The sequence below is a fragment of the Staurois parvus genome, unplaced genomic scaffold (assembly GCF_062004578.1).
Source record: "Staurois parvus isolate SC_StPar_1 unplaced genomic scaffold, SC_StPar_1.0 ptg001188l, whole genome shotgun sequence".
NCBI classification, from domain to species: Eukaryota; Metazoa; Chordata; class Amphibia; order Anura; family Ranidae; genus Staurois; species Staurois parvus.
The window spans coordinates 971,397-988,701 of NW_028318984.1; the positions used below are offsets into that span (position 1 = coordinate 971,397).

At 41.0% G+C, this 17,305-nt stretch overlaps 1 protein-coding gene across 1 annotated transcript in view; it reads left to right on the forward strand.

Annotated features, from left to right (window-relative positions):
• Nucleotides 1-381: 381 nt before the first annotated feature.
• Nucleotides 382-17,305, forward strand: part of PLCB2 (phospholipase C beta 2) — a 214,294-nt gene continuing 197,370 nt past the window's right edge. The window contains exon 1 of the mRNA XM_089659782.1: nt 382-688. Coding sequence (XP_089515908.1) covers nt 605-688 — 84 coding nt within the window. The 5' untranslated portion in view covers nt 382-604. The remainder of the gene's footprint in view (nt 689-17,305) is intronic.

The following is a 17,305-nucleotide window of genomic DNA, read 5'->3' on the forward strand; positions in this document are numbered from 1 at the left end:
TTTACTGCGTTTTTCAGCAATAGAGCGTTTTTACAGCTGAAAAACTCCTCTAGAAACCCACTAGTTTTGGGATTTTTTTCCAGCCAAAAAATGTCCCAGCCAAAAAACATTGATTACAGCCTATGTGTGCATGGACACATAGGATAACATGCTGGGGAGTTTATTGACTGTAGAAAAAAATGACAAACGCCAAAAACAGCCGCTGTAAAAACGTCTAGTGTGCATGAGGGCTAAAGATGCCATAAAGTGCAGTTTCTCAATATATAGCAGTGTTAAGTCAAGATAAGCTGATAGAGTTGTCCGGAAGCATGTATTAAAAAGAAAAAAGGAAGTTCCCTGGTATAAGTTGCAGGGAGGTATCTGTGGGTATTTGGTTTCCTGGATCTGTCCAACCTTCAGAGAACCTATGAGACTTTTGAATGCTAAGAGGAGTAAAACTAGCAGGCTGCTGATTTACAATGCATATTATGGGATCGTGGCTTATTTGTTTGTAGCTCTGCTGGGCTATAAAGACAGCAGATCGGTATGGCTGGAACCTTACATGGTGCAAGACACATGATATGACAAACCAGACAGCAGTTGAGATTGCTCATCACAGCACAGGATGTCTATGTTCAATCCTGTTCTAAGTCCTCCAGATATCAAAGCCTACCTAACCAAGGGAGAACGCTTTATCAAATGGGATGATGTAAGTATTTCAGCTTTGATCTACGCTTTATCTGCTACGGATGGTATGGAGTATCTTGTGTTTGCACTTTAATATGTTTGCCTTGTATAAAATATAAAATATTTGATGTGGGAAGATACAATGAAACATAAAAAGTACGAAGGCAGGAAGTGAAATGTCAACATACTGTAATCCTTTAGGTTGTTGTTTTTGTTTTTACTATAAATTGATTTATAAAATATTTGACAGTCAAGGACAATAGACTGTATACTATTGCCCAGGTACTAGCCGTGGCTTATTACTAAGAGATCATAAAGTAAAGTTAATATATCAGAGATTAAAAAGAAACATGAGTAGCACTGTAGATGTACATTGACTAAACTCCTAAAGTTTACTTTCTAAAAAAACAAAACAAAAGAAAAAAAGTGCAATATGCAATGTGCTTTCCTATAAAGAAATTGGTATTACAGCAGATTAAATAACTTTTCACAACAACACAAATTATCCTAAGTGGTTCTAGAGTCAGTATGGTTTTTTTTTACCTTAATTAATTCTCTGCATTAAGGTAAAAAATGCTCCACTAAGTGTTCTACCCACCCTAGACACTTAACTAACTCCTGTTACAGCTCCAGTGCTCTCCTGGCTGCAGCACCACTCCTCTTACTCCTAGTATCACAGGAGACACTGTCGGCTAAACTCTTGTGAGGAGGGAATGGGGAGCATGGCTTACCAGTGCAGTGTGTGTCTATGGACTCAAGCAGCCTAGCTCACACAAACAGCCCAGCTCACAGGAGACACTGTTGGTTGAACTGTTGTGAGTAGGGAATGGGGGGCATGGCTTACCAGTGCAGTGTATGTCTATGGACTCACGCAGCCCAGGTCAGGCAAACAGTCCAGCTCACAGGAGACACTGTCAGTAGAACTCCTGTGAGGAGGGAATGGGGGGCATGGCTTACCAGTGTAGTGTGTGTCTATGGACTCAAGCAGCCTAGGTCAGGCAAACAGCCCAGCTCACAGGAGACACTGTTGGTTGAACTCTTGTGAGGTGGGAATGGGGGGCTTGGCTTACTGGTGCACTGTGTGTCTATGGACTCACACAGCCCAGGTCAGGCAAACAACCCAGCTCACAGGAGACACTGTCAGTCGAACTCTTGTGGGGAGGGAATGGGGGGCATGGCTTACTGATGCATGGTGTGCAGGGGCAGACTGACAACTCATGGGGCCCCCGGGCAATAGGGGATCATGGGGCCCCTGTGTCCTTGCCCAAACTCAAAAAAGCCTATGAAAAAGGTACCAGGGGAATCTCATGGGGCTCCCTACTGACCCTGGGGAGTTTCCAAATGGTCAGTCTGCCCCTGATGGTGTGTGTCTATGTCTCACGCAGCCCAGGTCAGGCAAAAATCCCAGTTCACAGAAGACACAATCAGTCGTACTCTTGTGAGGAGGGAATGGGGAGCATGGCTTACCAATGCAGTGTGTGTCTATGGACTCACGCAGCCCAGGTCAGGCAAACAGTCCAGCTCACAGGAGACACTGTCAGTAGAACTCTTGTGAGGAGGGAATGGGGGGCATGGCTTACCAGTGTAGTGTGTGTCTATGGACTCAAGCAGCCTAGGTCAGGTAAACAGCCCAGCTCACAGGAGACACTGTTGGTTGAACTCTTGTGAGGTGGGAATGGGGGGCTTGGCTTACTGGTGCACTGTGTGTCTATGGACTCACACAGCCCAGGTCAGGCAAACAACCCAGCTCACAGGAGACACTGTCAGTCGAACTCTTGTGGGGAGGGAATGGGGGGCATGGCTTACTGATGCATGGTGTGCAGGGGCAGACTGACAACTCATGGGGCCCCCGGGCAATAGGGGATCATGGGGCCCCTGTGTCCTTGCCCAAACTCAAAAAAGCCTATGAAAAAGGTACCAGGGGAATCTCATGGGGCCCCCTACTGACCCTGGGGAGTTTCCAAATGGTCAGTCTGCCCCTGATGGTGTGTGTCTATGTCTCACGCAGCCCAGGTCAGGCAAAAATCCCAGTACAGAAGACACGATCAGTCGTACTCTTGTGAGGAGGGAATGGGGAGCATGGCTTACCAATGCAGTGTGTGTCTATGGACTCACGCAGCCCAGGTCAGGCAAACAGCCCAGCTCACAGGAGACACTGTCAGTCAAACTCCTGAGAGGAGGGAACAGGGGACACAGCTTGCCAGCGCTGTGTGTGTCTATGGACTCACACGGCCCAGCTCGAGAGCATGCGTGCACAGGTGAAACCTTAGCACCCAGCTTGCTAAAGAGCCATACAGTGCAGGGAAAAGCGGAGAGCACTGATGGGGGACTTCCAGAAAAGGAGGTAAGCAACCACACTGTGCAATATCATTAAACAGAGCAAATGAGTATAACCTATTTTTTTAAATAAAAAAAATACCCTTTAAATTTTAAGTCAGGTGCATTAAGCACTAATTTTGCAATTTTTTGGGCTTGACCTAAATGGACATCCACCAACCATACTGATTATCAGATGTATAATGACCTTTACCACAGCTTCAATTTTTTAAAATCCACATTGATACATACTATGTAAAAGAATGGTAGCTATGATAATTAAAAGGTTGCCTAAATTGTATGTAAACCCCAACAGTTAACTTCTCTTTTTTACTCCCTTCTGGTCAAATAAATATATAGTTGAAAACCTGCTTGGTAAATACAAAACAAGCTGTTGACCCTACCAAAATTACAGTGAAATTTTAAAATGCCTCCCTTGCTTCAAAATCCCAGTCAATGTTATCAGCCATGCTCACTTCAGCTCTGCGGACTATAGAATATCTCCCTTCGAGTCACTCAGATAAGGAAAGGAGTGATAAGGGCACTTATTTTAGGGTGACAACGCTGCTTCTTTGTATTTCCATACAGTGGGTGAACTTTGCCACCCTAGGACAAGAAATACAATACTGGCAGGATGACCAGGTGAAAATCTAATCTGAAGGCCACACCAAGTTTGGAGGTCTGTAGCTACTGACTCTGCAGACAGTTGGCTACTTCTGCGCACTGTGCGCTTCAGCATGCTCTGACTCCATTCTGTCATTTTACGTTGCCTAACACTTTGTAGCTGAGTTGCTGTTGTTCCCAGTTGCTACCACTTTGTTATAATACCACTAACAGTTGACCGTGGAATATTTAGTAGCCAGGAAATTTCACGGCTAGAGGTGGCAACCTATCATGGTACAGTTGAATTCACTGAGCTCCTGAGAGCCATCCATTCTTTCACAAATGTTTGTAGAAGCAGTCTGCATGCCTAGGTGCTTGATTTTATACACCTGTGGCCATGGAGGTGATTGGAACACCTGAATCCAATGATTTGGAGGGGTGTCTGAATACTTTTGGCAATATAGTGTATGTATTCCTGGTGTGAATTAATCAGTTTGTCTGAAGCTCTACTTTATAGCAAGGGTCAAACAACATTTTGTTTTTTACCTCACCAGTAGGTATACTGTATATCAGGGGTCTCCAAGCTTTATAAACTAAGGGCCAGAATACCCTCCTTCAAACTTTAGGGGGCAATAATGTGGTCAGTGGGAGCAGAAAGTGTCCTAACAGTGGGAATAAATAATGCCCCATCTTTGGTCTTAGGGGGAGCAAGAGTTCTCCATTGTTTATATCAATGGGAGGAATAGTGCCCCATCATTGGTGTCAGTGGGACAAATAGTGTCCCATCACTGGTGTCAATGGAAGAAATAGTGCCCCATTGTTGGTGTCCATGTGAGGAATAGTGCCACATCACTGGTATCTATATAGGAGGCATGATGTCCCATCTTTGGTGTCAGTGAGAAGACTTGTACCCCATTGTCAGTGTCAGCAACTATGCCCCACTGTCGAGGGAATAATGCCCCAAGAGCCAGAAAATAATGCCCCAAAAGCAAATAAAGGGCCGGAGTTTAAAGACCACTGCTCTATATGGTCCTGTATGAATAGGTAAGTGGCTCAGCAGGGAGAGGAAGATAACCTACCATTCTAGCATCCCATCTTGGCATGAGAGGCACCAATCAGTCTCATACCTACCATTATCAAATACAGCTGCTTTGGGAGGGATGTCCCTTTATTTGATGATATTTTTTAAAGCATGCTCCAATGGTATACAATATGGGCTGGCACCACCATGGAACGTTCACTACCTGCTTACCAAGGGGACACCAGCCCACATACCTAATTTACATTATTGGATAACATCGCCATAGGGGGTTGTGTTATTTTGTTTTCTTTTTACTTTTTATTAAAAAAAAACAATTTAAGCTGAGCCCCAGACATATATAAAGGCATTGATAAATGCAACTCTGTATTCATTCATTCACCCGTAAGTTTTGTTGTACCTGAATTTGGCCAGGTCTCAGCTTCTTACAATCTCCATACAACAGAGGCCAAACCGGGGGAGGCAGAAGCATCACAAGAAGCCAGTCGGATGCACTGCATTGCAAGGAGCATGCCAAAGAGAGGAGAGAGCAAAGTGACAGAGAGATGAGCTCATTAACCTGCTGCTTCTCCTTTGTCTTTGTAACAAATACTGGCACACAACTTAGGAAAACATTTTATTTTTAAACAATAGAACTATTCACCAGCTCAATCTGTCAAAAGTGCCTGGGGGAAGTGCAAGGACTGTATTATTTACCTTGTTTTAAATAGGGCCAATGTTATTGTTAGCACCTTTTCTTATTGAAGAACAAATGTTGACAAATGTCAGCAAATGTTATTTTACCTGGAGAATGTATGGCAAAGAAACGTTCTAGATCGGGAATTGCTTTCCAGGCCAATGTTTGGCAATTTTTTTTATAAATATAATTTACTCATTTTGCATATTTGACAAGCCAATGCTTTCCCTACACCTCTAGAATTTTATTAGAAAAATGTTGTTTTCAGAACATTTGTTCGATTATCTAACAGTTAATAGAGACAATTCAACAATCAATTTTGACCAGAGTGAGAGAAAAAAATTAAAGGACGAGGATGGAAAATTTTTGTTGTAACTAATACATTTCCGATCATTGAATTCATCATTGAATTGACTGTCCCTATGCAGAGAAGCTGATGCAATGTGGCGATCAGCACCACCGTTGTGTTGGGCTGGTGTGCAGAGTCCCACAGTAGTAGCCAGCAACCTATCTCTGGAGGAGTTCGGCAGTCCCGCTGTGTACAGCTCTCAATCCCACACCAAGAGAGCAAGCCAGTCCCTTGCTGTAAAACATATAGAGTTTCCCAGCATCCCTCTGTATTCAGCTGTCTCTGGTAGTTATAGTCCAATCGGCACTCAGGAACACAACATATACTAGCTGTAGACTACAGATCCCAAGATCCTCAGCTGTACAAAAGCTGTATCCACTCTAACAGGAAGTGATGTTGCACTCCCAGTACTGGGCACTAGGGGGAAAAGGATTAATTGTACTGTAGTCCCATCTATAAGTGTCCTTAACCACTTGCCCTCCAAAGGATTTACCCCCCTTCCTGACCAGGCCATTTTTTGCGTTATGGCGGTGCGTTACTTTAATGTACAATTGCGCGGTCATGCAACACTGCACCCAAATGAAATGTAAGTCCTTTTTTCCCCACAAATAGAGCTTTCTTTTGGTGGTATTTTATCGCCTGTGCATTTTTTTATTTTTGCGCTATAAAAAAAAGCCTGACAATTTTAGAAAAAAACTATATTTTTTACTTTTTGCTATTAAACATCTCCAGTAAAAAAAATTTAAAATCAAATTTCGGCATAAATTTAGGCCAAAATGTATTTTGCTACAAGTCTTTGCTAAAAAAAAATCTCAATACATATAAATTAATTGGTTTACATGAAAGTTATAGTGTTTACAAATGGCGGTATATATTCTGGGAATTTTTTTTTCATTATTTTTACTAGTAATGGCAGGACTGCGGTGGACATTCTGACACTGGGGGGAACTAACTTGGTGTCACTGACATCCCCAGTGACATCAATATAGTGATCAGTGCTAATATAAAGTTTATAACTGTGTGCTGCTTTACTAGGGGCTGTGTTTGAGCCTCACTGTAATCACACTGCTTTGTATGGCTGTGCTATACACAGCCATGCAAAGCACTGTGCAGGAGCTGACAGGGGAAAGAACTGTTACAGAACTGTTGTTTTCAGTTCTCCCCCTTGTCGGAAATGCTTGGCAATCACCAGGCGCCGGTGAGTAATCACCAGGCGCCGGTGAGTAATCACCGGCCGGGACAGGGTGAGTGACAGCTGTGGCCGCGAATGGCAGTGTGGGTAGGACACACGTGCGGCTCGCGCACGCCCCCTACCCAGTAATGCAAGATCACGTATATATATACGTGATTTTGCGCAGCGCTGCCGCCCTGTAGCAGTATTTCTGCTATGGGGCAGCGCTAAAGAGGTTAAGAAATGTAAAAATATAATAACAATTTTGAGTAGTTTCTGCCTTTTTGGATCAGTTCTCTCAACAGTAATGCATAGAAACCTAAATATGGAAATCATTGTGGTAGATTTACTTAAAAAATAACTAAAGAAATTTTATTTTTTTAATTTTGGATAGAGTGGAGGTGGATTAGAACACCTGTTTTGCTGTCTGTGTCCCCGTTAGGGAAATTCACCCTCTCTATTTGTCTTTTTTATCATTATCATTGAATCAGTGAAATGAAAATAAATCCCAAATTTGGGGTTGTCCCCATAAAAGTAATAGATGTCTTCCAATGGGGATACAGATGGGGAAAAAAAACTGACAGAGGTTATAACCCTCCCTTACTCTATTCTTCTGGAGACAACTCCAAATTTGGGTTTTCTTTTTGTTTCACTTTTAATGATAATGGGAAACAGGACGAATAGAGAGGGTGAATCTCCCTGATAGGGGAATAGACAGCAAGAAAAACCTAATAGGTGTTCTAATGCCTCTCCACCCTATTCAAAAGTAAAAACAAACAAAGTTTTTCCTTTAGTTAGTGTTACTAAATCCACAACAGTAAAATCAGTCTGTATATGCAGTAAAGCATGTTGTTATACTCACTGTGGAACCTAAGGGGTTAATCCTCTACATTGTGTAAAAATGCTGTTTGATCCTGACTTCTCTGATCCTCTCCTACTTCTAGAGCCTCCCTCTTGATACGACATATCGTGTGGAGACACTCTGTACATGCTCAGTTTGGTGTGTATAGCTAGATTTTTTTTTCTTGGGACAGTGCATGTGATCAGCACAGGGTCTATCAGCACAGGTCCAATCGGCACTGTCCAGACAGAGGTCAGGGGTTCTGCATCCTCCTAGAGAAAACTCCTCCTACAAGCTTTAACCAGTGCTCTGCTGAACACTGACAGATGTCACAAGACTGCTATATACAGCTGATGAGAAAAGGTATTTAGCAGTTTATATTTACTAAAATAATTGCACTTCCATGTTCTGTGTACTATGGGAGACCAAATATAGTGGATACAGGGGCCTAGGTTTAGTAACGCTTTAAGTAAATACAAAATATTTTTCTAAATGTCAAATATTGAAAGAAAATGGTATTAAAAAAATCATACACATATATATAAATATCCTTCGTACACCAACAAAATAGACAATGTTGTAGAAGAAGGATTTTTATATATGTGTATTTTTTTTATACTGTTTTCATTAAAAATGTTACATTTATTTTGATTGTATTTTTTATTTACTTAATGTAACTTAGTTGTTTTTCATACACCACGTGTGTCCTATGAAAGCAGCTCCCTTTGATTGGGTTATAGTCACCTTTTTGTTTTTGCATTAATACATACGCTGCAGGGACCACATTGGCTTAGTGAGTTGGCATATTTCTAGAGTTTAAAACATGTTACCTCTTTATTGGCAATAAAAACTGACAGGGGTTCTAATTCTTCTCCACTGTATCCATTCTACTAGATATCATATAAAAAATACATCATATTTTGATGAAATACTACATGCTTTATTTCAGTTGTGTTTTTTTGGAAATGTCAAAATACTTTTTGAAAAATGCTATGAGATATTTGACCACACATTTTAAAGAAAAAAATGCCGCTTTGTAAATGGAGCCTACTGTTACTGACAGATCCTTGCCTGGGTTTTGTTTGTAAACAAAACCAGGGGATCTGTCATTTAGCAGTGACAGATCCTTGATGGCTTCTGTTTCAGAGCTATTCTACTGCCTGTTAGGAACATGTATACAGTTTAATGTTTATAGTCTGGGTACAGATGAGCTTCAGGTCCAAGCACTGATCTATCAGATGTTGATCATGTTTTCATATGATACAACCTAATCTCCAAAAAAGTTGGGACGCTGTGTGAAATCTACATAAAAACAGAATGCAATGATTTAAAAAAACTTATAAACCTATATGTTATTTACAATAGAAAATACAAAACATATCAAATATTTAAACTGATGCAGCTTTTCACATGTTGGAGAACCTTTGCCCAGCTTTATTTCAAAGGCTGGCCACAAACGGGTCGTTTATCAGCCGAATTTTCGGGCTGATAAATGAAAAATCGGTTGTTGCTGGCAGCGATGCTGTCACCAATGTCCACGAAAAATGGCGGTTTTTCGTGGATTTTCCAGCATGACCGATACAAGTAAACGAGAAGATCTGCGAAAAACGGCCGACGGTATTGCCCCACTAATACAATGAATATCGGCCGATTTTTTGTGCGGACGAAAATTCGGTCGATAAACGACCCGTCTATGGCCTGCATAAGACTCTGACTCTCTACAATGCTCTTTTTATACCCAATCATGTTACTGGCCTGTTGTCATTTAATCTAATTAGCTGTAGTTAAATGTTCTTCTGGCTCTTCCTTGTTAGCAGCACTTACTTTGTCAGTTTTTTTTTGCCCTGCCACAACTTTTTTGAGATGTGTTGTTGCCATCAATTTCATTTTTTTTAACATTTTCTCATTTTAAACATTTGATATGTTTTGTATTTTCTATTGTGAATAAAATATGGGTTAAGAGCCAGTTTACACCACGCCCACACATGAATCTCACAGGAACACGCTGTGCGTTCCTGTGCGATTCGCATGCAGTTCTGTGCATGCACTACTTTTTAAAACACACTTATTATTATTATTATACAGGATTTATATAGCGCCAACAGTTTGCACAGCGCTTTACAATATAAGGGAGACAGTACAATTACAATACATTTCAATACAAAAGAAATAGGAGGGCCCAGCTCCTGGAGCTTACAATCTAAAGGAAGGGGGAGATAGATAGAAAAGGTGATAGCTGCGGGGGATGATCTGGTGGAGGAGATTCAAGTACAGTTCTTAGGTGGAGGTGGGGTAGGCTTCCCTGAAGAAGTGCGTTTTCAAAGATCGCCTAAAGGCAGACAGGGTGGGGGCTGACCAGACATGCTGTGGTAGGGAGTTCCAGAGGATGGGAGAGGCTCTGGAGAAGTCCTGGCGGCGAGCATGGGAGGAGGTGATGAGGGAGCTAGAGAGGAAGATATCATGGGAGGAGCGGAGTGGGAGATTTGGGCGATATCTGCGGATGAGGTTGGCGATGTAGCTAGGTGCAGTGTTGTGGATGGCTATGTAAGCTGTGGTTAGTATTTAGAATTTTATACGTTGGGTTATTGGAAGCCAGTGGAGGGATTGGCAGAGAGGGGCAACAGTTGCTGATCGGTTGGTAAGGTGTATGAGTCTAGCAGTAGCATTCATAATAGACTGAAGGGGGGATAGCCTGTGTAACGGTAGACCAGTGAGGAGGGAGTTGCAGTAATCGAGGCGGGATATAACCAAGGCGTGGATGAGTTGTTTTGTGGTGTCATTGGTGAGGAAGGGGTGGATTTTGGAAATGTTCCGGAGGTTGAGGCAGCAGGATTTAGCCAGTTCAACCAGATCGCATTGTACCTGTACAATTCATGTGCTCCATGGTGTGAACCATCCCTTATCAGATTTGCATTCTGTTTTAATACAGATTTTACACAGTGTCTCAACTTTTTGGGATTTGGGGTTTTAGAAACATTATAAAGAAAGATAACTGCAATAGTAATGACAAAACTGTGTTTATGTTTTGAGCATACATTATTCCAGAGTAGCAGCATTAAATACCTTTAGATGGAGTTATAAAGGTGCTTTCTGAGAAAATACTTACAGTATAATGGCTTTCACATATAAACGTTTTTCCAGTTATGTTGTTACTGTAGTTCCTGATTTTCCTCTATGATGGCATTATGACCATGTCAGTTTCAGCCTTTGTCTGTGTCTGCTTTTTTGTTTGTTTGTTTGTTTGTTTACGCTTGCATTGCCCTCTGAAAAGTTATCCATGGTGGATTGATTTTCAGAGGAAAATTGACAGGCAGCAGGGAGGCAATGCCTGTTTTAACCCTGTAATGCCTGTACCACCATGCCACAACCGCATGTATTACACATGGCTGCGACACAGCCCCATTCATTTGAAGGGGTTGCAAATATTTAAATATCTATATATGTTTTTTGTAAGAGGCATATCTTTTGGTTTTGTTAATTGGCTGTAAGTCTACTTCATGTTTATTTTTTTACTAAGGAATAATATATGTTCATTAGCTGATTTAAAGTAAAGGTGTGTCCACAATGTAAAGTAAAGGTGTGTGAAACAACCCGTAGCAAATTTGTTAAGCACTGCTTGCTATTATTATTATTATACAAGATTTATATAGTGCCAATAGTTTGCGCAGTGCTTTACAAAATGAAGGTAGACATTACAGTTACAATACAGTTTGGAACAAGAGGAAACAGAGGGCCCTGCTCATTAGAGCTTACAATCTAGGAGGAAGGGTTGAGTGATACAAAAGGTAATAACTGTGGGGGGATGAGCTGATGGAGGAAGTAAATGGTGGTTTACTAGGTAGAAGCAGGATAGACTTCTTTAAAGAGAAAGGTTTTCAGGGATCATCTAAAGGTGGATAGATTAGGAGACAGCCGGACAGATTGGGGTAGGGAGTTTCATAGGATGGGAGAAGCTCGGGAGAAGTCCTGTAGGCGAGCATGGGAGGAGGTGACACGGGAACTAGAGAGCAGAAGGTCTTGAGAGGATCGAAGAGAGCGGTTTGGTTGATATTTTGAGACCAGGTTTATGATGTAGCTGGGGGCAGAGTTGTGGATGGCTTTGTAAGTTGTTGTTAGTGTTCTGAATTTTATTCATTGGGCGAGTGGAAGCCAGTGAAGGGATTGGCAGAGAGGGGTAGCAGACACTGAATAGTTGGTAAAATGGATGAGCCTGGCAGCAGTATTCATGATGGACTGGAGGGGGGATAGTTTATGTAAAGGTAAGCAAATGAGGAGGGAGTTGCAGTAACCGAGTCATGAGCACTTATAGGTTTTCTATATTTACAGTGTTTATTAAACAGGAGACTGCTTTAACACAAGGATACCAATCTATATTTTAGACATTTCACTGTAATCTCCAAATCTGGCCTTAGCAAAAATAACTAATTTTGAAAATAAAGATCCTCATCCTGATATGTCAGTATTGTGAATTGAGTCTACCTACTCTGTTTTTTATCTTTTTTATGTTTCCAGTTATATAAATACCGACTGAAATGATTCACTGTAAACCTGATGCAATATAGAAAATTCTGTACTTCTTTCTTTGATCAGGTATCATTATCAAGCAAAAGAGAAAGAGTGTCTGTGCCGTCTTGGCAGGAACTGGTGTTTGTGACATCACCGCTGTTATGTTACAGGATTTCCTCCTCATATGAGGAAGAAGTGTAGGCAGGAGGATCTAAACCTTTTCCAGATGCAATTAGTGTAAATGATTCTGTAAATACGGAACAATTTCAGTATAATTAACAAGTTCTTTATATTGTAAAAAGGACCTCCGCCCAATGATTTAAATTCCACTTTTGATAAGGGTCATGGGTGCAGTGTGTGTGGGAGGAATGTAGCCATAAGTGTGAAGATCCAGCATGGTTTGTTCTCTTAACGACAATTTAGCGTAACTAAAATACTAAAAAAAACAAAAATGATATTGATGCTATATATATGTGTATATATATATATATATATATATACACTCATCAGCCTCTTTATTAGGTACAACTGTTCAATTGCTCGGTAACACAAATTATTAATTAGCCAATCACATGGCAGCAACTCCATGCATTTAGGCATCTAGACGTGGTGACGATGACTTGCTGGAGTTCAAACTGAGCATCAGAGAGGGAAAGAAAGGGGATTTAAGTAACGAGCTGGTCTGAGTACTTCAAAAACTGCTGATTTACTGGGATTTTCACGCACAACCATCTCTAGGGTTTACAGAGAATGGTCCGAAAAAAGAGAAAATATCCAGTGAGCAGTTGTGTGGACGAAAATGCCTTGTTGATGTCGGAGGTCAAAGGAGAATGGGCAGACTGGTTATAGATGATAGAAAGGCAACAGTAATTCAAATAACCACTCGTTACAACCAAGTATGCAGAATATCATCTCTGAATGCACAACATGTCGACCTTGAAGCAGATGGGCTACAGCAGCAGAATACTATGTCAGGTGTCACTCCTGTCAGGTAAAAACAGGAAATGGAGGCTACAATTTGCACAGGCTCACCAAAATTGGACAATAGAAGATTGGACGTTGCCTGGTTTGATGAGTCTCAATTTTAGTTGTGACATTCAGATGGTGGGGTCAGAATTTGGTGTAAACAACATGAAATCATGGATCCATCCTGCCTTGTATCAACAGTTCAGGTTAGTGGTGTAATGGTGTGACGGATATTTTTTTTGCACACTTTGGGCCCCTTAGTACCAATTGAGCACGGCCTACCTGAGTATTGTTGCTGACCATGTCCATCCCTTTATGACTACAGTGTCCCCATCTTCTGATGGCTACTTCCAGCAGGATAATGCACACAAAGCTCAAATCATCTCACACTGGTTTCTTGAACATGACAATGAGTTCACTGTACTCCAATGGCCTCCACAGTCACCAGATCTCAATCCACTAGAGCACCTTTGGGATGTGGTGAAATGCGAGATTTGCATCATGGATGTGCAGCCAAAAAATCTGCAGCAACTGCGTGATGCAATCATGTCCATATGGACCCAAATCTGTGAGGAATGTTTCCAACACCTTGTTGAATCTATGCCACGAAGAATTAAGGCAGTTCTGAAGGCAAAAGGGGGTCCAACCTGATAGTAAGTTGTACCTAATAAAGTGGCCGGTGAGTGTAAATACAGTATATATATATCAGTTTCAGCTTGTTTCTTTAAAATACTTAGTACATTAGTATACAGTTAGTATAAACTATACCAAAAAAGGATGAGGGTAGCAACAGTATTAATAAATACAGTGGACTACTCACTTCTTAAGTGTTGCCATAGTAACCATATCAGACTCAAAAAAAAGGGGGGAGGGAGAAACACCCAAGCACTAGGGTAAAGCCCAATGGATGCGTAACAAGCGGTTACCGTAATAGTAGATGAGGCCTACTGATATTAGTTACATTTTATATTTAACTAGAAAAGCTACAATTTCTGGGGAAATTGTGTGAAGTGTTCTTGCTTGCTCACACACCTGGTTTCCTATGGCAACTCACTCTACAGCAAGGGCAGAGAAGAGTGGTTAAAACAAACTGCTCCAACTTGCTCACTTCACTGGTGGTTGCCATCTTCTAATGGTTGTAGTTTAAAAATTATAAATACTACACTGAAGAGCTTTATATTGTGAGAATCACAAGACCCAGACCTACATTGTGATGCATAGTATATCTCTGAAATATTAAAAATGAAGGCACAGTTGCAGTTTAGAAATTGCCCTTCAAATTTGAGATGGCTAGAGTGGAGTTTCAATGAATGTCAATGGGCGGCGTGAGTTGCAAACAAATGGTCATATTGTGAAAACTATCAGGACTATGGCTTAGCCATGGACATTTTTAGTGGCAGCATGGATAGCTGAACATTTTGATATATTTGTGTAGGTGGGCTTGAAAATGAGGGAGCGATGGCAGTTTAGAAATCATGTCCTGATTTTTCAGCTCACACTCTAGCTTTTGTCAGCTCCCACTCTAGTTTTGAACATTCCGCCATTCATTCCAATGGGACCAATTTCACCACAAAAATGGCGATATTTCGTGAACTATTCAGCGAAACGTTCCACAAAGTAATAGCACATCAATTGGGAACAATCCGCACGTTTCGGTATATTACTGTCTATGTAGTGTAAAAACTGTGGGAGGAGTTAGGGTGGTAAATTTGGCTATAATAATAAGAATCAGGGGCGGACTGACCATTTGGAAACTCTGGCACTGCCCGAGGGCCCAGATTCAGTAGGGGGCCCCATGAAATTCCCCTGGTACCTTTTTCATAGGCTTTTTTGAGTTTGGGCAAGGACACAGGGGCCCCATGATGCCCTATTGCCCGGGGACCCCATGAGTTGTCAGTCTGCCCCTGAGAAGAATATATATGTGAGATAACAGTAAGTGGTCTTGCCATGCAAGAACACTTAATTAAGTATCAAAAGAGTACAAAAAATATTTCAAAAGTTACTCATAAATATAATCAGACAGTGCTTAGTTCACCATAATACAAACAACACAAATAAAGTGCATTAAAAACAATGTCACCTATTGAGACTTCCGGATGTCTAGTAAGTATAAATATGTGTTGCCAAAAAATCCAGTTCAGGCTGACAACCTCATCATAAGAGGATTCATTGAGAATCTAGCTGGCAGTGCAACACATACAGTATATGCCCCAAGGCCTGTGATTACTATCTGATCCTACTAGTTCAGCTTAGTAGTGAAGGTACACTTGGTCTTCCCATAAGGTAATAGAGACCCTATAGCTGACTATCAGAGGGACCAGAATTTCATCCGCTGTGTCACCACGGTGGTATTCAGTCTACAGTAATCTCTCCATATCTAGGAGGGTGCCTATTGCACTGCAGATGGAGTGTGGGTGTAATTATGTGACGTCATGTGACGCAATGGTGATGTCAACATGTTTTGCTTATGTACATGTGTAGCATCTGGATGTCTCAATAGGTGACATTGTTTTTAATACACTTTATTTGTGTTGTTTGTATTATCGTGAACTAAGCACTGTGTGTTTATATTTATGAGTAACTTTTGAAATATTTTTTCTATTCTTTTGATACTTAATAAAATGATAACATTTAACTCATATCAGTAGCTCTCGTCTGCCATTATGGTAATCGCTTTTTACCCATCTACTGGGCTTTACCCTATTGGTTGGGTGTTTCTCTCCCCCTATCTTTTAATACATTTAGTTAAATACTGTAAATACTTTAAAATCATTCCAGAGATCACTATCTGCATCCATTTTTTATACAAATGTCTACATTTCATTCTTCTCTCTCAATGTCTCCCTTTGTCGCCATCCATTCAGATGCACAGTGAGCAGAAGTGATGTGGAGTGATGAGTCTGAGTAAAAGAACACATCCCTAGCATTCCTTTAAATTAGCATGTTCCTCCCTACTGGTCCCGAGGTTGTGCAGGCTTTAGCTGTGCTGATCAGCTGCTTGATTACTGTTCCACAAGCAGGTCTGATAGATTGCATATCAACAACTGATGGTTAGACTGCATAGCTAAAGTCTTCTCCATCCAGGGCACACCTATTGAGCCATCAGGGACATCAACAATAGACAAAACGCATTGGGTGGGGCTAAGGTCTGTGATGTCATTTCTACTGACATTTTTTCAGGTCGGTGGAGCACATGCCATAATTGAAACAGGAAGTAGGACAAGCGGCCCTAAGGATACAGGCAGTGAGATCCATGACCTATGTTTAATGCTTGCACACTGTATATTTTGTATATCTGAGCGCACACTGTGGATGCTTTTTAAGCATGATTTTTAATAAAGAATACCCCACTATGATATATTTCTGTTGCCTGTCTCTTGGAATGATGGAGTGAAATATGGGGGAATAAAGTGGCCTGTGTAGTGGAGGAAACGTGTAGGAAGCTGCCCAAGGATACAATATTAAAAAAGCTGGCTTTGACCTACTTAGGTTAAGATGTCAATTAAATCTGGTGAGTGCATTACTTGGTGAGGAGCTCTGGGAGCACTTATGTGGAGGAGGAGAGGTGTTCTGTAGATCCAGTTACGACCAATTGGGAGCATGAATTTTTCATGGCTGAATTCATGTTTTATGATTTTATGGTTGAACATGCTTTTGATGGTGAAGAGTGCATGAAGTTTGGAGGACATTCATTATATTTGTTTGGACACAGTAGGGTTGATTTACTAAAACTGGAGAGTGCAAAATCTGGTGCAGCTCGACCTAGAAACCAATCAGCTTCCAGATTTTTTGTCAAAGCCTAGTTGAACCAGCTGAAGTTAGAAGCTGATTACATACACCACTGCACCACATTTTACACTCTCCAGTTTTAGTACATGAACCCCTATATGTGCTTTGGACATTATATGTTAATTATTTGGACACTATATTTTTTTTCTATACTACTGAAGTCACACACATTTAATATTGTGTTGGTTTGGATAAATTAGTTATTATTAATAGCCTACATCACAGTATATATTCTATAGGTATTAGTTGATTTTTTGCACGGTGCGGCACCCTTTTATACATATATTTTCTTCTTCTCTTGGTGTTTGCAATCAGTGCACAATCTATGTGCCCTTTGAATACTTTAGGGCTTGTGCAAAATATATACAGATTTGAAAGCAACA